This window comes from Somniosus microcephalus, chromosome 12, assembly GCF_052327205.1.
Source record: "Somniosus microcephalus isolate GS21.2 chromosome 12, FLI_Smic_1.0, whole genome shotgun sequence".
Taxonomy (NCBI): Eukaryota; Metazoa; Chordata; class Chondrichthyes; order Squaliformes; family Somniosidae; genus Somniosus; species Somniosus microcephalus.
Window position 1 is genome coordinate 194,239,801 of NC_140998.1, and position 23,069 is coordinate 194,262,869.

The 23,069-nt window shown below is 50.3% G+C and overlaps 2 protein-coding genes across 2 annotated transcripts in view; both read right to left on the reverse strand.

The window, feature by feature from the left end:
• The window catches only part of LOC147109831 (uncharacterized), a 296,962-nt gene that overhangs the window by 259,341 nt on the left and 14,552 nt on the right, over nt 1-23,069 (reverse strand). The window lies entirely within an intron of this gene.
• The window catches only part of LOC147109834 (uncharacterized), a 7,050-nt gene continuing 3,907 nt past the window's right edge, over nt 19,927-23,069 (reverse strand). The window contains exons 3-4 of the mRNA XM_086003899.1: nt 22,664-22,701; nt 19,927-20,157 (exon numbers count right to left, since the gene is read on the reverse strand). Of these exons, the coding sequence (XP_085860025.1) occupies nt 20,026-20,157; nt 22,664-22,701 (170 nt within the window). The 3' untranslated portion in view covers nt 19,927-20,025. The remainder of the gene's footprint in view (nt 20,158-22,663; nt 22,702-23,069) is intronic.

A 23,069-nucleotide genomic window follows, 5' to 3' on the forward strand; every position in this document is an offset into this window, starting at 1 on the left:
GGCTGAGCGATTATAATCAGGGATGCACAAGAGGGCAGAATTAGAGGAGCGCAGATATCTCGGGGGGTGGGGGGGCGGAGTTGTGGGTTGAAGGAGATTAGAGATAGGAAGGGGCGAGGCCATGGAGGGATTTGAAAACAAGGATGAGAATTTTGAAATCGAGGTGCTGCTTAACTGGGAGCCAGTGTAGGTCAGCGAGCAGAGGGGAGATGGGCGAACGGGACTTGGTACGAGTTAGGACACAGGCAGCCGAGTTTTGGATGATCTCCATGTGATGAAATATTCCATTCATCACTCATTGGTATTCTCTGCCTGTGACTGTGGTTGGTTTCAGTTTCATTTCCCTTACCTCAGTTCCGTTTCCTCACCATTGTATTGTACTGTGTGTAGGGCTCCGCCCATACCTGGCCCCTATGTAAGCTGGCCCAGCCTGCATCACATCCAGTACGGCAGACCTCTGGATGGAAGATACCTCTCCTCTGTGTGTTACCTTCTAAGTCAATAAAAGCCTTGTTTTGTTTCGCTAACATCGAGTCTCGGATTTATTGAGGCACATCAATTTTATTGACTTAATTTTCAACACAATGGATCAACTCTTGAAACCCGAACGTTTGGATTTGGACCAGCATGCTTCGGACGCATCGGCACGCTTCGGACACTGGTTTATGTGTATGGAATTCTTCCTGGACAATTCCGCAGCCGTCAAAGACGCTACGGACGCTGCGAGTATGAAACTCGGAATTCTGCGGAATTGGGTAAGCCACCGGGTTTACCCCCTCATCCAAGACGCCGACACGTACCCGGCCGCCTGCGACATCTTAAAGGCGCATTACCAGCAGCCTACGAATGAGGTGTATGCTAGGCATCTGCTCGCTACTCGCGCACAGCGACCTGGGGAATCGGTGGAGGAGTTCCTAGGCACCCTGAAAACGCTTGGCAAAGACTGCAAGTGCCAAGATGTAAAAGCCGCAGTGTACACTGACGAGCTTGTTCGCGATGCCTTTATCACAGGCCTCAGCTCCACTTACATCCGGCAGAGACTGCTGGAAAAAACGGGATTGGACCTGAAACAGGCTGCGGACACAGCGCGATCCCTGGATGTGGCCCAGAGAAACTCGGACGCCTACTCTTCAGCCCGCGCCGTCCACGCCGCTACGTGTGCACCAAGGGCACCGCCATCTTGGAAGGCATCTTCCCCGCCCGGCAGCCCGACACCGTCGGGGCCCCGCTCTCCCCCCAGAAGCCGTACAACAGCCGCGATGCGTCGGGGACCCAACTGCTACTTCTGCGGGCAGCCGAAGCACACCAGAAACCTGAGCCCGGCGAAAGGCACCACCTGCTTTAAGTGTGGTAAGAAGGGGCACTTCGGGAAGGTGTGCAGAGGGAACCCCGCCGGAAAACCCGCCACCGCCGCGTGTGCGCCGTGGGAGCGGCCATCTTGGACGCCATCTTGCCCGACCTCGTGGGGTCCGCCATCTTGTGAGCAGACAGCGTGGACGCCATCTTGTCTCGATCAGGGCCCTACAGTGGCATCGGTCACAGTGGACCAGACCAGGCCGCACCCGCTATCCAAATCAATGGTGGACATCGAGGTAAACGGGTGCGGGGTTAAATGTTTAATTGACAGTGGAAGCACAGAGAGTTTTATCCACCCTGAACTGGCACAACAACTCTCCCTAAAGGTGGTCCCTACTCGGGGTACCATCTCTATGTCTGATAAAACCCAGACATCGACCATTATGGCTTACTGCACGGTACAATTGTCTGTTAACGGAACTGTATACGATAATTTTAAAGTACTAATCATGAAGAATCTATGTGCGAGCGTGATCTTGGGCCTGGATTTCCAGTGCTACCACCAAAGCATCACGCTCAATTACGGTGGGTCCCAGCCACCCCTCACAGTGTGCGGTCTGGCTACCCTGAAGGTAAAGCCGCCTTCGCTATTCGCGAACCTTACCCCTAACTGCCGGCCAATAGCGACCAAAAGCAGGAGGTACAGCTGGGAGGACAGGCGGTTTATCGCGACCGAGGTAGACAGGCTCCTGAAAGAGCGCATTATTGAACGCAGCAACAGCCCGTGGCGCGCCCAAGTGGTAGTGGTAAGGGGTAGCGAGAAGAAATGGATGGTGATCGACTATAGCCAAACGATCAACAGGTACACCCAACTAGACGCCTACCCGCTACCCCGCATATCAGAAATGGTGAACCAAATCGCCCAATACCGGGTGTTCTCCACCATCGACCTCAAGTCAGTGTACCACCAGCTCCCTATCAGACCAGAGGACTGCCCGTACACCACCTTCGAGGCGAACGGACGCCTCTACCAATTCCTCAGAGTCCCCTTTGGGGTGACGAATGGGGTCTCGGTCTTCCAGAGGGAGATGGACCGCATGGTCGATGACCACCACTTGCAGGCAACCTTCCCCTACCTCGACAACGTCACCATCTGCGGTCACAACCAGCAGGATCACGACTCGAACCTCGAGAGGTTCCTGAAAACCGCACAAAAACTCAACCTCACCTACAACGAGGACAAGTGCGTTTACAACACCACGCGCCTCTGCATACTAGGCAGCGTGGTGGAGAATGGGGAAATCGGACCAGACCCCGACCGATTGCGCCCCCTACGGGAGCTGCCCCTGCCCAACACTCCCAAAGCCCTGAAAAGGTGCCTGGGGTTATTTTCTTATTATTCCCAATGGGTCCCCAACTACCCCGACAAAGCCCGCCCCCTCTTGAAAGCATCCTCTTTTCCGCTCCCTGCTGAGGCCCACGCCACCTTCAAAAGCATTAAGCGGGATATTGAGCGGGCCACGCTACAGGCAGTGGACGAGAACACTCCCTTTCAAGTGGAAAGTGATGCGTCTGACTTTGCCTTGGCGGCCACCCTCAACCAGGCGGGGCGGCCCGTAGCTTTCTTCTCGAGGACCCTCCAAGGGCCCGAGATCAGACACTCCTCCGTGGAAAAGGAGGCCCAAGCCATCATGGAGGCAGTGTGCCACTGGCGCCACTACCTAGCCGGCAAACGCTTCACCCTACTTACCGATCAGCGGTCGGTAGTGTTTATGTTCAATAATAAACAGAGGGGGAAGATTAAAAATGATAGGATTCTTAGGTGGCGGATCAAGCTCTCCACCTTCGATTATGACATCATTTACCGGCCAGGGGCCCTTAACGAATCCCCCGACGCCCTCTCACGAGGGATGTGTGCCAGCGCCACCGGGGATCGGCTACAGACCCTCCACAACGACCTCTGCCACCCAGGGGTCACGCGGCTGTTCCACTTCATAAAGTCCCGCAACTTACCCTACTCGATTGAGGAAGTTCGGTCTCTGACCAGGAACTGCCGCACTTGCGCTGAGTGCAAGCCTCGATTCTACCGCCCAGATAGAGCCCACTTAATCAAAGCTACACGGCCCTTTGAGCGGCTCAGCTTAGATTTCAAGGGCCCCCTCCCGTCCGTCGACCGCAATGTTTACTTCCTGAACATTGTGGACGAATACTCCCGTTTCCCATTCGCCTTCCCCTGCCCAGACATGACCAGCGCCACGGTCATTAAATGCCTCAACAGCCTGTTCTGCCTGTTCGGTATGCCGAGCTACATCCATACGGATAGGGGGGCATCCTTCATGAGTGCAGAGCTACGCCAGTACATGCTGTCCAGGGGGATCGCCACGAGCCATACCACCAGCTACAACCCCCAGGGTAATGGCCAGGTGGAGCGAGAGAACGGGACAGTATGGAAAGCAGTCACTCTAGCTCTAAGGACCAAGGGCCTCCCTATCTCCCGCTGGCAGGAAGTCCTCCCAGATGTGCTCCATTCGATACAGTCGCTATTGTGTACTGCCACCAATGCCACGCCTCATGAACAGATGTTTGTCTTTCCCCGGAAATCCACCTCAGGCGTATCCATGCCGTCATGGCTCTCCACCCCAGGTCCGGTACTTGTACGAAGGCATGTGAGGGGCCACAAGACGGACCCTCTCGTGGAGTCAGTGCACCTACTCCACGCCAACCCCCAATACGCGTATGTCCGGCACGCCGACGGAAGGGAGGACACCGTGTCCATAAAAGATGTCACACCAGCTGGTAACGACAACAACCACGACAACAACAGCAACAACGATCACAGCAATTCTTACCCACCCACTATCCTTTCATCGCCCCCGGAAGAACATCGACCAACGGTGCCCCCACCAACTACCCCTTCAACAACCCTGGCGGCGCCCCCGGCAGAGACCCAGGAGGCCACCGGGGACACCCAGCCGACACCCGCAGCACCACAACAGCTACGTCGGTCACAGAGGACTATCAAACCCCCGAACAGACTAAATCTGTAGAAGGGGTGAATGTGATGAAATATGCCATTCATCAGGCACTCTGTATTCTCTGTGTTTGATTGTGCCTGTGACTGTGGCAAGCAGGGGAGTTTAGTTTCAGTTTCATTTCCTTACCTGTATTGTATTGTGTGTAGGGCTCCGCCCATACCTGGCCCCTACTTAAGCAGGCCCCAGCGTGTCTCACAGGCAGTACAGCAGATCTCTGGATGAGAGACACTTCTCCACTGTGTATTACTTTCTGAGTTAATAAAAGCCTTGCTTTGCTCCGTTAACGTTGAGTCTCGGATTCATTGAGGCACATCACTTATGTTCGACCGAATGAAGGGCCCACTCCCCAGGATGAAAGTTGGCATCCTATTGGATGAGCATGAGGCCTGTCTGGACGGATGAACGAATGCATGCATGCACGCAGGTAGACAAATGACACGCATGCACGCAGACATGCACAATGGAATTTACGCTCGAGTGACCGAACGGAGGAATGAATGATTGAGCGATGCCAGTAGGACTGGCATATATCTTTCTTTTCTTGGTTTATTAAATAGTGGCAGTTTGTACTGTAAACATTATTGATTTACCTGTAAAAAATTATTATTGTATTTATATTGTTGACCATAAAGCTGTTTTTGAGGCTTTCTTTTTTTGTGGTCAATGAATGTAATGGATTTACTATGTAATTGATGAGTTGTATAAGTACTGTTGTACTTGAATGTTAAAATATTTTTAAAAAGGACAACAGGTAACACCAAGCAAAAACAAACAGTTACTAGATTGCCAATAGGAGTGGCGTAAAATTGTTTTTCACTATGGGTACCTGTACTGTTAATATTGTTGATTTGTCTGTAAAATTTACCACTGCTTTTGTACTGTTAATCCCAAAGCTGTTTTTAAGGCTTTGTTTTATTGCGGCTAACGAAGGTAATGGATTTATTATGTAATTGATGAGTTGTAACAAGTACTATCATATTTAAATAAATATGTTTGACTCAAAAAAGAAGAGCTGTCCAATTTAATGACACATCCCAGCATTTTAACCATAACCCTGCAAATTAGTGCCCTTCAAGTCCGTGTCCAATTGCCTTTTGAAAGTTAATATGCATTCTGAACCAATCAACTGGCCGCTTCCCTCATTTCCTGTGTGTTGGGCCTTGCTTTGCGCAAAATGTCTGCCCTGCTTGTCTACATCAAATCAATTACCAAACTTGAAAAACGATATATGGGGGCTGTGTAACACCTTGAGGGGAGGTGATAAAACATTCTGGAAATGCCAGTTAGTTCTTGAATTCAGCCTGCTTTCCCCATCTAGATTGGTAACGGCTTAACGCCTCCAACTCATCTCAGGCATCAGTTCTCACCGTTCAAATAAAAAATATATTTAAAAGAAATGTCTGGAAACAAACACTAGGATGTGAGTCATTGCTTAGATTGATATCGTTAACTGAGTGTCTATCATGAAGTTTCCTCATACCCAACTTTCCCTTTTACAAGAGAATGCTGGTGAAATTCTCTGTTTATCCCGCCGTTTCCTAAATGATGTTTCTTTTTTTTTAAAGATTGACATGGATTCTGAATCTTTTCACCTAATGTTTGAGACTACGGAGGCTGATTGAGCAGCTGTGCATTGATGGCAGTTTAAGTGACATGCCTTCTGTATGGTGTAGTACAGAGCTATACTGTAGGACAGAGTATAAATCAAGAAATAATGAGGTCTTGTAAAAAAGGTACTGCAATAATCATGGGCGATTTTAATCATCATATAGACTGGACAAATCAAATTGGCAAGTGTAGCCTTGAGGACGAATTCATCGAGTGTATTCGGGATGGTTTCTTAGAGCAATACGTTGAGGAACCAACCACGGAGAAGGCTATTTTAGATCTGGTAATGTGTAATGAGACAGGATTAATTAATGATCTCATAGTAAAGGATCCCCTAGGACAGCACGGTGGCATAGTGGTTAGCACTGTTGCCTCACAGCGCCAGGGACCCGGGTTCGAATCCGGCCTTGGGTGACTGTCTGTGTGGAGTTTGCACATTCTCCCCGTGTTTGCGTGGGTTTCCTCCGGGTGCTCCGGTTTCCTCCCACAGTCCAAAGATGTGCGGGTTAGGTTGATTGGCTATGATAAATTGACCCTTAGTGTTAGGGGGATTAAATACGTGGGGTTACGGGGATAGGGTGGGATATGATGTAGGGGTTACGGGGATTGGGTGGGATATGTGTCGGTGCAGGCTCGATGGGCCGAAATGGCCTCTATCTGCACTGTGGGGTTTCTGTGATTCTGTGTGATTCTGTGAAAGAGTGATCATAGCATGGTAGAATTTCAAAATCAGTTTGAGGGTGTGAAACTTGGGTCTGAAACTAGTGTCCTAAACTTAAATAAGGATAACTACAAGGGTATGAGGACAGAGTTGGCTAAAGTGGACTGGGAAAATAGATTAAAGGGTAAGACGGTAGATCAGCAGTGGCAGGCATTTAAGGAGATATTTCATAAATCACAGCAAAAGTATATTCCAGTAAGAAAGAAAGGCTCTACGAGAAGGATGCACCATCCGTGACTAACTAAGGAACTTACGGATGGTATCAAATTGAAAGAAAAGGCAGACAATGTTGCGAAGATTAGTGGTAGGTCAAAGGATTGGGAAATGTTTAGAAACCAGCAAAGGATGACAAAAAAAATTATAAAGTGGGAGAAGATAGAGTTTGAGAGGAAACTAGCGAATAATATAAAACAGATAGGCCTAGAAATTCAGTTCGGACGCTCTTGCGGCGCTAAAGTCGGGCGCTCGGCAAATTTAGCGGCCGCCGGAAAGTGCAGGCGACCTCGCCAAAATTCAGTAGATTTGGCCAACTTTTTGGCCGAGCGCTGCAATAGGCGTTGGAACCCTGTGTTCAGGCGCTAATCCGGCGATGCGGCCTGATAACGCCGATTCCGGGCGCAGCGCAGGTGCGATCATGTGCTGAGTGTCAGCAGACACCCTGACGCCGGCCAGCTCTTAAAGGGGGAAGGGTCAACTTTGACTGCAGCCACGCCCTGCATGCTGTAGCCCTGCAACTAGGCCTCAGCACTGGTTGTGTCCCAAATCAACGCCTGGAGGTAATGGAGAGGGCCCGTGAAAGAGCCCAGCGGTTCTCTGACCATGCGCTGGGTGTGCTCCTTCATGGGGTACGCAAGAGAAGACGGGTCGTGTGCCCGGCTAGTGGCAGGAAGGCTCCCAGGAGCAAGTTCAGGGAGGCCTGGACCAAAATTGCCCGGAGGGTCTCCTCCAACTCCGATGTTCCCAGGAGTGCGGACCAGTGCCGCAAGAAATACAATGACCTATGTCGGCTGGTCAAGGTGAGTACCCTTTCCAGTGTCCCCCTCATCCTTGCATGTGCACCTCCCATTAGGGCCAAAGGGACATCAAAGGTCTAATGCCCAGCCCTCCTCCCGCTGCAATGGCACTTGCATGTTAATCAATAGCTCTTTCTGCACTTATCACACTGTCCAAGCTATTCCACCATGGGAGGCCTCACACACAGCAACAGGGCACCACACTGTCCAAGCTATTCCACCATGGGAGGCCTCACACACAGCAACAGGGCACCACACTGTCCAAGCTATTCCACCATGGGAGGCCTCACACACAGCAACGGGGCACCACACTGTCCAAGCTATTCCACCATGGGAGGACTCACACACACCAACGGGGCACCACACTGTACTTAGACGCCCTCCTTTCTCTTGCAGGCCAAGCTGCCGAGGAACGCCAGGAGCCTGTGTGTCACTGGTGGAGGCCCTCGCGATTACCAGGAGCTAACGGTTCTGGAAGAGAGGGTGGCCCGACTCCTGCGTCACCCGGTGACTGGGCCTGTGGCGCTCGGCGACGCAGACCCTATACTGGAACCCACTGGTAAGGACAGGACCGGGTGCACCTCTCTCCTTGCCCTCATGCATCAGATCTACATCCTTCCCCACTGGCCGAAAAATGCGCATAATGCACCAGTGCGGCCTCCCTCGCTGTCGGCCTGTCCTCACTCTAAAGCTACACTTGTGCCTTCCTGCTTTCAGCTGGTGAGGAGGAGGTGCTCCCTGAAGCCCACACAGCCAGGCCCTCGGAGGAGGAGGACGTCGAGGAGCAGCAGGAAGGCGCCACCTCGGGGGAACCCTCCTCCGCTCCAGGAGATGGCAATGAAGGGGAGACGTCTGGCATGCCGGAGAGCCAGGGGGAGGCGGGGGAGGGGAGCCCCAAACCTGCTCCCAGTGGCGTGGCCGCACGCGGCAAGGCTCCGGCGGCACGCCAGCCTTCTGCCCAGAGGGGGGAGGCGCCCTCCAGTCCGGACTCGGACGTCGCCCAGGAGGTGCGCCTCCTGGACGAGATGTCGGCAGCGTCGGAGCGGTGGCACATCGAATTCATGGAGGTGGTGGCACAGATGCCTCACGCCATCGAAAGCCTCGCACAATGTGTGGTGGCTTTCGGCCAATCCCAGGCCAGGGGGCTGGAGCAAATCGCAGCAGCACACGCCAGGGGGGTGGACCTCCTTGTGGCAGCGCATGAGAGGGGGGTGCAACAACTCGAGGCAGCGCAGCACGCCAGTCGCCAGCTGAGAGGTGCTGGGCAGACAATGGCACTGCAGATGCGGGCACATGCCGGCGCAGTTGGGGCACTGACTTCTGCCACCCTCGCACTGGCGCAGAGGCATCGCCAGGCCAGCCGCCGCCCTGCTGCCACACACCGGTCTGGTGACCAACAGTTTGGCGCGCTTGCTCCCCGGCCAGGCCGCCCGAGTGCATGTGTGTCTGGCGAGCAGCGCGCGCCTGGCATCACCCACCTTGTCCCCATTGGTGCAGGCGAGCCTGCCACTCCCCCAGCCAGGGTGCAAGGAGCTGCTGCAGGCAGTGAAGAGGGCCACCCACAGCTGCAGCAGCCACCAGCCGGCCCCTCCCGGGCCCGCCCTCGTGTAGGCCGACCCCCAAGGGCATCTGGCGAGACGCCTTGTCGCCCTGAAGATCCTTCCCCCAGCCTCGCCACAGCCTCACGGCCCAGCTTGAGGCGCAGCAGCAGGACGGGCCGGGGCAAAAGACGGCTGTCGACGGACTCGCCCTCTCGCCACACCGAATAGAGTGTGGTGAGCGAGGGTTTGGGTGATGCGGGGGCTTCTGTTCTGGGGGGCATTATGTTGTTTGGTTTTATGGGGGTGTTTGTGTTGTGGGGGGGGCTTGATTTTGTTAGGCCAGTGAGGAAGGCCATTTGGATGTTGATGTTTTGTTAGTCCTCCCCAGGTTTTGGGAGTGACAGAAGTTTGTGACTGTTTTTTGGGGGTCTTCTCTGTTTTGCTCTTCCATGTGGGAAGGGCCCTGAGTTTTTGAAATAAAGATGTTTATTTATTCACCATGTGCAGGTGTCATGTTTCAAGTGGTTGTTGGGTTAACCGGCTGAGGGCTTGCGGAGCGGCTGCCTTCAGCTGCGTTCAGTGGCCCAGGCCATTCCCTGACAGGGGGCCTAGAAGTGTCGAGCAATAAGCCCCCGGCGGACGGCCCTTGGACCTTGTCGCTCCCTCCTGGCCTGGTGCTCCTCCTCCTCAGGGTCCTCCTGCTCGTCCTCCTGAGGTGGTGGGGCAATGTCAGGTGGCAGTGCCTGAGTCCTGCGGATAGCCAGGTTGTGGGGCATGCAGCACACCACGACGAACTGGGAGACTCTATCCGGCGAATACTGAAGAGACCCGCCCGAACGATCCAGGCAACGGAACCGTTGCTTGAGGACGCCTATCGTTTGCTCTATTAGGTTCCTTGTGGCTTGATGGCTTTCGTTGTATGCCAGCTCCGCTGGGGTACTGGGCGCGCGGAGCGGGGTCATGAGCCATGTGCACAAAGGGTAGCCCTTGTCCCCGATAAGCCATCCCCTTGGTGGAGGCTGTGCCTGGAACATGTCAGCCACAGTAGTCTGGCGCAGGATAAAGGCATCGTGGATGCTTCCTGGGAAGCGGGCATTGACAGCTAGGATGCGCTGCCTGTGGTCACACACCAGCTGCACATTTAGGGAATGGTAGCCCTTCCGGTTGCGGTATTGCTCGGCATTGTGGATAGGTGCCTGCATAGCCACATGCGTGCAGTCAATGGTGCCCTGCACCATGGGGAAGGCCGCGATCCTGGCAAATCCGACTGCACGCTGCTCCTGCTTGTGTTGGGTCATGGGGAAGGAGATGAATTGGTGCCTCCTCACGAAAAGTGCTTCGGTGACCTGTCGGATGCAGCGATGCGCGGTGAACTGGGAGATGTTCGCAATGTCCCCAGCAGCGGCTTGGAAGGAGCCACTTGCATAAATGCTGAGAGCCACCGTGACCTTCACTTCCACCGAGAGAGACGTCCTGGACATGAGCTGTGGCTGCAAATCTGCGTGAAGCAGCTGGCAGATCTCTCCAACCACCTCCCTTCTGAAGCGCAGCAGTCATGGTGAGATATGAGACCTGCTCCCGGTATTGCCTGACTGGGTAAGGCCTACATTGGCGATGCCTAATGGCCCCTCTGCGTCTAGGCATGCCTGGCTCTCTCTCAAAGCGTCTGCGAGCCCTTCACACAAAATGTAGCAACTGAGGGTTGGCCCCCCATGCAGCCCCCATTACAAAGTTCCAAACAGCAAAATCACAAGGATGCAAATGTCAAAGTACTGGCTAGAAGCCAAAAATACCTCTCCTATGGTGTCCGAAATCAGTAATCTCTGTGCCTTGCTCTCTGTGCAGAAATCCAAAGCAGTAAAGTCATTGCAGCGAAATGGCTGGCTTTTATGGGTGAGTGGATGTGCCCTTTAATTAGCGCTCCCCGAATCCCACAGGGCCTCTGTTGAGTTCCATTTCACAGTTCTTAGCAGCGCCACGCCCACATCGGCCGGGCGCCACTGAATTTCCGGTTTGGGGCGCACAAACGGCGTTGCACGACGAAATGACGTCATAAGATGCGCGCGCAGCTGAGCGGGCGCTAACACTTTGCGCCGGCGCTAAATCCCACCTGAATTTCGGCGTAGGCGCAGATCCGGCGGTGCCCGGGTGCTAAGTGGCTAGCGCCGGAAATCTGGCGCTAACGGCTGGTGCAAACAGCTGAATTTCTAGGCCATGGTAAGAGCTTCTTCAGGTATATAAAAAGGCAGAGAGTAGCTAAAGTAAACGTTGGTCTCTTCGAGGATGAGACTGAGGAATTAATAATGGGAAATAGAGAAATGGCAGAGACCCTAAACAATTATTTTGGATCGGTCTTCACTGTAAAATACACTAAAAACATCCCAATAATAATAGATAATCAAGGGGCTATAGGGAGGGAGGAACTTAAAACAATCTCTATCACTAGAGAAAAAGTGCTAGGCAAACTAATGGGGCTAAAGGCCGACAAGTCGCCTGGACCTGATGGCCTGCATCCTAGGGTCTTAAAAGAAGTGGTTGCAGAGATAGTGGATGCGTTGGTTGTAATCTACCAAAATTCCCTGGATTCTGGAGAGGTCCCGGCGGATTGGAAAACTGCAAATATAACATCACTATTCAAGAAAGGAGACAGAAAGCAGGAAACTATAGGCCAGTTAGCCTAACATCTGTCATTGGGAAAATGCTGGAATTCATTATTAAGGAGGTAATAGCAGGACATTTAGAAAATCATAAGACAATCAAGCAGAGTCAACATGGTTTTATGAAAGGGAAATCGTGTTTCACAAATTTGCTAAAGTTCTTTGAAGATGTAACAAACAGGGTGGATAAAGGGGAACCAGTGGATATGGTGCATTTGGATTCCCAGAAGGCATTCGATAAGGTGCCACATAAAAGGTTACTGCACACGATAAGAGCGCATGCAGTTGGGGGTTAATATTTTGACATGGATAGAGAATTGGCTAACAGAAAGCACAGAGACGGGATAAATGGGTCATTTTCCGGTTGGCAACCAGTTACTAGTGGGGTGCCACAGGGATCAGTGCTGGGGCCTCAACTATTTACAATTTTTATTAATGATTTAGATGAAGGGACCGAATGTACTGCAGCCAAATTTGTTGATGATACAGAGATAGGTGGGTTAGCAAGTTGTGAGGAGGACACAGAGAGTTTGCAAAGGGGTATAGAAAGGTTAAGTGAGTGGGCAAAAATTTGGCAGATGGAGTATAATGTGGGAAAATGTGAGGTTATCCACTTTGGAAAGAAGGATGAAAAAGCAAATTATTATTTAAATGGAGCGAGACTACAAAATGCTGCGGTACAGCGGGATCTGGGGGTCCTAGTACATGAAACACATGCAGGTACAGCAGGTAATTCAGAAGGATAATGGAATGTTGGCCTTTATTGCAAGGGGGATGGAGTATAAATGTAGGGAAGTTTTGATGCAACTTTACAGGACATTGGTGAGGCCGCACCTGGAGTACTGCATACAGTTGTGGTCTCCATATTTAAGGAAGGATATACTTGCATTGGAGGCAGTACAGTAAAGGTTCACTGGGTTGATTCCTGGGATGAATAGATTGATGTATGATGAAAGGTTGAGCAGATTGTGTCTATACTCATTGGAGATTGGAGTTATGAAGAATGAGAGGTGAGCTTATTGAAACCAATAAGATTCTGAGGGGGATTGACAGTGTGGATGCTGAGATGATGTTTCCCCTAGTGAGGGTATCTAGAACTAGGGGGGCATAGTTTCAGAATAAGGGGTCACCCATTTAAGATGGAAAGGGAAAGGAATTTCTTCTCTCAGAGGGTCGTGAATCTTTGGAATTCTCTACCCTGGAGAGCTGTGGAGGCGGAGTCACTGAATACATTCAAGACGGAGATTGACAGACATTTGAACTACAAGGGGTACGGAGAGAGAGCGTGAAAGTGGTGTTGAGGACAAGATTGGATCAGCCATGATCTTATTGAATGGCGGAGCAGGCTCGAGGGGCGATTGGCCTACTCCTGCTCCTGTTTCTTATGCTCTTATGTTTCTTATGTTCACCTTCATTCACTGTGTATTTCATAGAATTATATAAAATAAACAGCACAGGAACAGGCCATTTGTCCCAACCAGTCCATGCCAGTGATTATGCTCCACTCGCTTGTCTCTCCAATCCTTCCTCATCTAACTCTGTCAGTGTAACCCTCTATTCCCTTCTCCTTCATATGCTTATCTAGCTTCCCCTTAAATGCATCTATACTATTTGCCTCAACGTTTCCCTATGGTGGCGTGTTCCACATCCTCAGCACTCTCTGGGTAAAGAAGTTTCTTCTGAATTCCACAATTGATTTATTGGTATCTATCTTATATTGATAGCCTATAGCTTTGCTCTTCCCCCACAAGTGGAAACAAACGCTGTATCTACACTAACAAAATATTTCATAATTTTAAAAATCTCTACTAGTTCACCCCTCAGCCTTCTATTTACAAGAGAAAAGAGACCCAGCCTGTTCATGCTTTCCTGATAGGTATACCCTCGCATTTCTGGTAAATCTATTTTGCACCCTTTACAGCATCTCAAAATCCTTTTTTAAATATTTCAACCAGAACTGCACACTGTTGAATCCGTGATTCTTAAAGTATGATGTTTCTCAATAACTAGACGGAGGCTGTAAATTAACAATCAACAGGTGTTTACTGGAGGAGGGTAGTCTAAAGACTGACAGTACAGAGGCATGCTCAAGGCTTATATACAGGTGTGTTCACTGCTCTATGGAGTCAGGCATCCTTGTCACTGCAGCCATGAGCTCAGTGTGCCTGTGCTCAGCCTGGGCAGCCATTTCCGCACCTCCTCTGCACTCACCATAGTAGGACTGGAGGCCGCACTCACCCTCCGGGGAGAAGGCCGCCGAGCTTCCTCACCCCTCCCGTGTTGCTGCAGCCCGCTGGGCCCCGGAGCTTCACTCTCCTCCGACCCTTCCCCCCTGCTCCCCTCCAGGGAAGACGTGTCCCCATCATCGCCATGGGCTGCCTCGGCTGAGGGTGGCACTGATGGTCCGGCTTCCTCTTCCTCCTCCTCGCCCTCCGATTCACTCACCATGCCAGCTTGAGGGCCCGCCTCCTCACCTGGCAATTCAGCATCTGAAAGCAGGGAGGCACAAGAGTTGCTTTAGAGTGAGGACAGGGCGGCAGCGAGGGAGGCATGAGTGCTGCTATGCACTGCATTGGTTCGATAGTGGCAAAGGATGCTATTCTGAGGCACAAGTGGAAAGAGAGAGGTCAAAAAGGTGATGCCCTTACCATTGGGGCCCACAACAGGGTCGGCATCTCCACTGGCGACGGGGCCAATCAGCCGGCCTGGCATAATGCACTCCACACGCTGCTCCAGGTCGGAGAGCTGTTTGAGGTCAGGATGGCCTCCCCCGGTCTCATGCTGCTGCCTTCGGTTGTGCGCCACCTTGCCCTGCAAGAGAAAGGACGGCCTCTAAGTACAGTGTGAAGCCCTGACCTTGTCTGCACTGCCTCCCATGGTGGACTAGCCCTGACAGTGTGAAGCCCTGATCTTGTCTGCACTGCCTCCCATGGTGGACTAGCCCTGACAGTGTGAAGCCCTGATCTTGTCTGCACTGCCTCCCATGGTGGACTAGCCCTGACAGTGTGAAGCCCTGATCTTGTCTGCACTGCCTCCCATGGTGGACTAGCCCTGACAGTGTGAAGCCCTGATCTTGTCTGCACTGCCTCCCATGGTGGAATAGCCCTGACAGTGTGTAAAGTCCTGAATGCGCAAGTGATTTTCATGACAGTCCCATAGCTGCTGGATGAGGGCTGGGCATTAGGGCGTTCAGGTCCCTTTGCCCATAAACTGAGGTGCACATGCAGGGATGAGGAGGACACTGGAAAGGGTACTCACCCTGACAACCCGAGTGAGGTCGTTGAACTTTTTTCGGCATTGTACAGGAGTCCTGGCAACCATGCTGTTGGAGGTCACCCTGTTTGACACCTCCCTCCAGGCTTTCCGATAGGCGCTGGGCAGCGGCCTCCTGCCACCTTCAGGGAACAGAACATGGCACCTGCGCTCCACTGCGCCAACCAGCACCCTCAGGTCACCCTCGCTGAAGCGCTGCGCTCTCTCCCTGGCCTTCTCCATTGTCCTGGGCGTTGTACAGATCAAGCAGCAGTGGTCAGGCCTTGCTTCAGGGCTGCAGTGTGCAGGGCGTGGCAGCCAAACAAATCCACCCTCCCCCTTTAAGAGCTCACCGGCGCCAGAGTGTCTGCCTTCAATCAGCAACTCGCTGCACCTGCACTGCGCCCGCCCTCGGGGGTATCACCCATGGCCGCCGGCTTAGCGCCTAATGATAGTCATGCATTGCCTGTTTTAGCGCAGCAGCAACCTCTTGGGGTGATGCCACTGAATATCGGCGAAGGTGGCGCTAAGTTGCGCCGGGCGCAAACTTTAGCGGCCGCCTGGCTGTAGCGCCCCAAACGTGGCTATACTGAATTTCTAGGCCTAAATCTTTAATATAAATTCTGATCAACAGTGGTACCAGCACTGATTCTTCTGGGAACCCACTTCCCACCTTCTGCCAGTCTGAATAGCTAACCAGTTACTCCTACTCTCTGCTTGCTGTCTTTAAGCCAGCCAGCTATTCATTCTGATATGTATCCTCTGTCTCCACATGCTCTGACCCGATTCATTGGCCTAATATGTAGCATCTTATCTAAGACCTGTTGGAAATCTAGATATATTACATCTACTTCATCACCCCTGTCTACTCTGTCAGTTACCTCTTCAGATAATTCAATGAGCTTGGTCAAACAGGACTTTCCCTTTTGAAATCCATGTTGACTATTCATTATCATATTTTTGGTTTGTAGATCTTTTTCTGTTTTCTCCTTTAGTAAGGATTCCATTATTTTTCCTACCACCGATGTTAAACTGACTGGTCTATAGTTCACTGGACGTGTTCTATCTCCCTCCTTAAATATAGATAGAATGTTAGTTATCCACCAGTCCTCTGGCATTACACCTTCATATAAGGAATGATTAAATATGCTAATTTTGATTCTACATTACAACAGTGACTACATTTCAAAAAGTACTTCATTGGCTGTAAAGCGCTTTGGGACGTTCGGTGATCGTGAAAGGCGCTATATAAATGCAAGTCTGTCTTACTTTTTTATATATGTAATAGTGCCTTTGCTATCTCGTCCCTACATTATTTTAGAATGCGCAGGACCAATCTGCCCGGACCAGGAGCTTTTATCCTCTTTAAGTTTGATTCGTTTATTTAATATTCTCCTCTTTTGATTTTAAATCAGCTGATATCATTTCTAGTCTCATCTACCAATGTCATGTCCACTTGATCAGTCTTCTAGGTAAATACTGAAGCAAAATTATTATTTAATATTTCGGCAATTTCGCTATCGCTGCCTGTGAATGTATCCAGACCGTCCATTAATGGCCCTATTCCCATCCTGACATTCCTTTTTTATTGATGTGCTTGTAGAATATTTTGCTATTTTGTTTATGTCCCTTGATAATTTAATTTCAAAGTTCCTCTTAGCCTTCCTAATTGTTTTATTGAATTCTCACCTAGCCTTTCCGTACTGTCCCTTGTCTTGCTCACCTCTGCTGTCCATGTACTTAGTGTATTTCCCTTTCTTTACCTCAATTTTCCCTTGTGTCTTTATTCATCCCTGGTGTCTCATTAATGTTTAGCGTGTTGCTGTTTTGTAGCAGAATATGTTTTTTTCCCGGACTCTGTTGAACACCGTTTTAAATGTTTCCCATTGCTGTTTTACACCATTGTTTGCAAATATTGGTGTCCATTTTATTTTCGCAAATTCTATTCTCAACCCCTCAAAATCAGCTTCTCTCCACTCTGTTGCCCTGGTCGTTGTCATGCTTTAGTGCTTCTCAATTATTACCCTAAACAGTATTATATTATGTTAATTATTGCCTAGATGTTCCACTTCTTTTACATTTCTTTTCCTCTCTGGTTCATTCCCCATTACTAGATTCAGTAGCGAATCCTTCCGTGTTGGGCTTCTTACATTCTGGATTAGAAAGGAATTCTTTACACATTGGGGAAACTCCATTCCTTTATCCCCTTTAACTACCTCTTCTGGCCAATTAATTTCGGGGAAGATGAAATACCCCATGATTATTATTCTATGCGTGTCACTCGGTCCTTAATTCGTTTGCATATTTCTTCCTCCACATCCCTTCCAAGATTAAGTGGCCTGTAGACTAGCCCTATGAGTGTGATTGATCCTTTCATTTATTGCTTATCTCTATCCACATGGATTCTATTTCTGTCTTTCCAATGGGTGAGACACTTTTTTCGACTGCCATTATGTTATCTCCAGTAAATACAGCTACTCCACCTCCCCCTTCTCCCTCTCTGTCGTTTCCAAACATGTTATACACTGCAGCGGTTAATTCCAAATCCTGATTTTCTATAGCCATGTCTCAGTAATCCCTACTATGCCTGGTTCCTCACAATGCCCCTGTTTTATTATGGACACTGTATGCATTGCTGTACAGACAGTTTAATTTATTTTTAATTCTCACTTTATTTTAAGCATCTTTTTACACTCCTGTCTGTAAGTCTATTTATTCCTTGGCCATCAATGTCCTCCCTTACTTTATTCTTTCCTATGCTAGCCTTTCCTGTTTCGGTTACATTTAAGCTTCTTTCTGGGGGAGAATTTCAGCGAGGCATCTCTTGATTTATGCCATCACTTCGAGGGGAGATCGGCAGTCCCCCCTCCGAAACGGTGCAAACCATCCCTTTTAGCCTTTTACATCGGGGCTGTTCCTGTGAATTTACGGCTGGAGATGGGGAAAACTGAGCGGAAAATCTTCGCCTCTGTTTCCTTCAGTTTGTCTTTATGGCGCAATGCTGCCGCCCGGTGGCGAAAAACAGCACTACAGGGGTCAAAAAGCAAAATTAATTCCCACAATGAGAGAACCGCAGAGATTCACAGCACAGAAGGAGGCCATTCGGCCCGTCATGTCTGTGCCAGCTCCTTGCTAGAGCGACCCACTCTTCCAATACACCCGAAAATTCTGCTAAGATGGGCCGAACGGTCTGCCCCTTCTGTATCTGTATTAGCTGAACTCAGATTTGTGCGCAGGCACCTTTATCAGCCACACCTCACTTGTCTGTGGTGCAACTGTGGATTTCTATTTCTGTTTATGCTTAATTTTTTGCAAAGTAAACGCCGCAGAAAACCACGCAGCCCTCAGCTCACCATCTGTGTAAATGTGGGAAGACTTGAGCTGGATGCAGAATCTGCAAAACAGCGCAGTTCCTATTCTGCCTTGTAGTGCCGGGTTACTGCCCGCAGGTGGCGCTTCTGCACTGCCTGTTATAAATGAAGACAGATTTTAGTTTTCAAATGAATGCAAGGAAATTCTTCAATTTGTCCAAATCATTTTGACCTGAGGAATTAGGTATCAGCCGTGGTTCAGTTATACCCTCCCCGCTTATTCAGAACTTCGTGGGTTCGAGCCCCATTCCAGAGATTTGAGCCCAATAAATTTAGTCTGACTCTCGCAGTGCCAGTACTGAGCAGCTACCCTCCTCATCGCCCCCTAACTCTGCCCACTCCTCCCCACCCCACCCCTACTATCACCTTCCCTCCACTCCCTGCCCACCCCTACATGAACATTCCCCTTCCCTCCCCTCCCCATCCCGCCCCTACCCTCCCCACCCTGCCCCTACCCTCTCCGCCCTACCCGAACACTCCCCTTCCCTCCCCTCCTCTCCCGACAATTCCAGCCCCTTCCCTCCCCCCCACCCCGCCCCTACCCTCCCCGCCCTACCCAAACACTCCCCATCCCTCCCCTCCCCACCCCTCCCCTCCCCGCCCCGTCCGAACACTCCCCTTCCCTTCCCTCCCCTCCTCACCCCACCCCTACCCTCCCCACCCTACCCGAACACTCCCCTTCCCTCCCCTCCCCACCACGCCCCTACCCTCCCCACACCACCCCTCTCTCCCCGCCCTACCCGAACACTCCCCTTCCCTCCCCTCCCCGCCCCTACCCTCCCCGAACACTCCCCTTCCCTCCCCTCCCCGCCCTTACCCTCCCCATCCCGCCCCTCCCTTCCCCATCCCACCCCTACCCTCCCCGCCCTACCCGAACACTCCCCTTCCCTCCCCTCCCCACCCCAGAGCTCAGGGCCTGAGCAACAGAAGGCACAGCCACCAAATGTTGAGCGATTATAATCAGGGATGCTCAAAAGGGGTGAATTAGAGGAGCGCAGATATCTCGGGGGGTTGTGGGGCTGAAGGAGATTTCAGAGATTGGGAGAGGCGAGGCCATGGGGGAATTTGAAAACAAGGATGAGAATTTTGAAATCGAGGTGTTGCTTAACCAGGAACCAATGTAGGTCAGCGAGCACAGGGGTGATGGGTGATCAGGACTCGGTGCGAGTTAGGACACGGGCAGCGGAGTTCTGGATGACCTCAAGTTTATGTAGGAAATACAGAATATAATCTTCTAATGTGGTAGAATAGGAAGGGTTTCACTCTGAAACTCTCCTTGCTGTACTTGTCCCGTGAGAGCGTAATACTGCATGGAATGGGAAACGTAGATAAATAATTAGGAACAGTCAATGTATTAACAAATTATGAAATCAATGTCAGAAGTGTTCAATCCCTGAGTGCTGTCAGTGATTTATCAGTCGGAATACCATAATAACATGGACAGATTTATTCCCATTAACTGGTACAGACTTTCTTGCAAAGCAATAAATGGAACAATTTCACTTCATCCACTAAAAGTTGGATGTGTAGATTAGTGAATCACAATCGCATACACTGTCACCTCAGAGTTAGGAACCTCTTCCTTTGGAACTTTTCTTGTTTGCCTCTCTCCTGCTTTTGAAGTGTGCAGCTTTAATAAGGCATATTCGATCTGACGGTCCTCCTGCGGAGAGAGAAATGTGCATCCATTGTCACTGGGTTCCTTGAAGGTGGGAGATGATCCATCGCTGTGCACTTAGAGCTTGAGCAAAGCCAAGGTTCTGCTCCAGTAACGGAAAGTTTCAGCCCGTTTACTTCGCACTTGGCAGAACAACCTGATCTCCAGCTCCTGGTTCTCCCAGGTGGCCGGCAATTGTTGCGGTCTGGGTGAGCCCGTGTTCGCCGTGTATGTTGAGTTGCACGAGGTTGCAGCCCCTTCTCAACTTCTGGCTGCGCTTCAGTCCCCATGCTCCTGATCTTTGGCCACCCGTTGGGGAGGAGGGGAGCGGACCAAGTTGGAGGACCTCCTCGTGGGACTGCTCCTGGGCCTGTCCAAGGTGGCCATCCGCAGGTCCAGGGAGAAGGCAGTCGAGGGGCTCGTGTGGCCCGGCCACCTGCCTCTCTTCCGTGGCTATGTCTGCGGCCGGCAGTCCCTGGAGAGGGAGCCGCTGGTGTCCACTGGTACGCTTGAGGCCTTCCGCGACCGGTGGACACCAGAGGGCCTGGAGTGCATCATCGACACCGCGAACAACATTTTGCTTTAATTTCATGCTTCATTTTGTTTTACTCATGATTTGAAGTTTATTGTCTGTGCCCCCTTTAAAAAGGGGGCATGTTTGTTCATTTCTATTGGCGACACCCGTCATCCTAATTGGCATTTTGCAAAAGTGTTAACTCCTGGTCTCAACACAGGCCAAAGCCGCATGGACCAGTGGACTCAACAAGAATCCTTTACTCTGTGACATATTCCAAGTTATGCAACATCGGACAGATGTGACTGGGTCAAGTCATACATCGATATTTCCGCAACAGAGCTCAGTCGACTACTCTCCAACTTCCTGCATCAATCAAAGTTTTCAAGATATCAAGGGGAACTGATAGGGTAGATAGAGAGAGAAACTATTTCTGCTGGTTGGGGATTCTAGGACTAGGGGACATAGCCTAAAAATTAGAGCCAGACCTTTCTAGAGTGAAGTTAGGAAACACTCCTACACGCAAAGGGCGGTAGAAGTCTGGAACTCTCTTCTGCAAATGACAATTGATGCTAGATCAATTGTTAATTTTAAATCTGAGATTGATAGCTTTTTGTTAACCAAAGGTATTAAGGGATATGGAGCAAGACGGATATATGGAGTTAGGTAGCAGATCAGCCACGATCTGGTGGAGTACTGCGTACAGTTTTGATCCCCTTATTTAAGGAAGGATATACCTGCATTGGAGGCAGTTCAGAGAAGGTTTGCGAGGTTGATTCCGGAGATGAGGGGGTAGTCTTATGAAGAAAGGTTGAGCAGGTTGGGCCGATACTCGTTGGAGTTTGGAAGAATGAGAGGGGATCTTATTGAAACATATAAGATTCTGAGGGGGATTGACAGGGTAGATGCAGGGAGGGTGTTTCCCCTCGTGGGGGAATCTAGAACTAGGGGACATAGTTTCAGAATAAGGGGACACCCATTTAAATCGGAAATGAGGAGGAATTCCTTCTCTCAGAGGGTCGTGAATCTTTGGAATTCTCTTCCCCAGAGAGCTGTGGAGGCTGGGTCATTGAATATATTTAAGCTGGAGAGAGACAGATTTTTGAACGATAAGGGAGTGAAGGGTTATGGGGAGCGGGCAGGGAAGTGCAGTTGAGGCCAAGATCAGATCAGCCATGATCTTATTGAATGGTGGAGCAGGCTCGAGGGGCCAAATGACCGACTCCTGCTGCTACATCTTATGGTCTTATGATCTGATTGAATGGCGGAACAGGCTGGAGGGGCTGAATGGCCTCCTCCTGTTTCTATGTTCCTGTAATTCATAACATCTCCACATAATATTAACACCAAAAACACTCATTGCTTCTCCTTTCTGTGAACCTCTCACATAGATAATATCATTATCATCTAGTACAAAATGTGTCAAACATCTCAATGCTATTTTATGTTTACCCACTAAACCAGCTGTGATTAAGTAGCCTCTCTACACATTAGGGTATAACTCTGTGCTTGCACACACTTGGGAACGCAAGGCCTTGGCTCTCACCCACCTGAGTCCGAACTCTACGGACACAAATAAACGGAGGGTCTCCCTCTAGCGGAGTGAGTGCTCACTTCACATCAGCAAAGCAGAAACTCTACCTGTGTGGATTTTCGCCAGTTCAGTCCAAACACCCTTAAGCTTGATGCTAGCTTCGTATGTTGGTCAGACACATCACTGGCTCAAAAGCGATCTGCACTTTTGGAACAACGTTCAGTGGATAAGATCATCGATGGGAATTCTGGCTGATTTGTTCTCTGCCTTAGTTGAGCGATGCTGAGGTCAAGCGAAGGGCCCTCGAAATTCGAATGAATGAACAAAGCATTGTGACAGAGCATGGCAACCTCCTGATCCCCGTGACCCATTGTCACCACTTGGTGAATACGCCTCAGATTCTCTCTTTAATTAGTTTAATATTTTTATACTGTCTGCAAATGAAACATTGCTGGACAACATACCTGAACAATTTCCAACTGGGAAGGGTTGCTCTTGACACCTGAATCACAAAACAGGAATAGTGTCAGGAGTTATTGGGGTAATGGGTAGTTAAACTGAAAGTGTCTGTCTGTCTATCTATCTATCTATCTTTCAATCTATCTATCTATCTGTTTCTCTATCTGTCTATCTGTCTATCTGTCTCTCTATCTATCTATCTATCTATCTATCTGTCTCTCCATCTATCTATCAGTCTCTCTATCCATCTGTCTGTCTGTCTATCTAGCTTTCTATCTAGCTATCTGCCTACCTCTATTCATCTTTGTCTGTCTTACATTATTAATTACTGAAAACATACTGATGAGCATTTTAAAGGTACGTTTGTTTGTTTGTTACAACAGCTTCAGGCCGCAGACCTGGGCCTGGAAT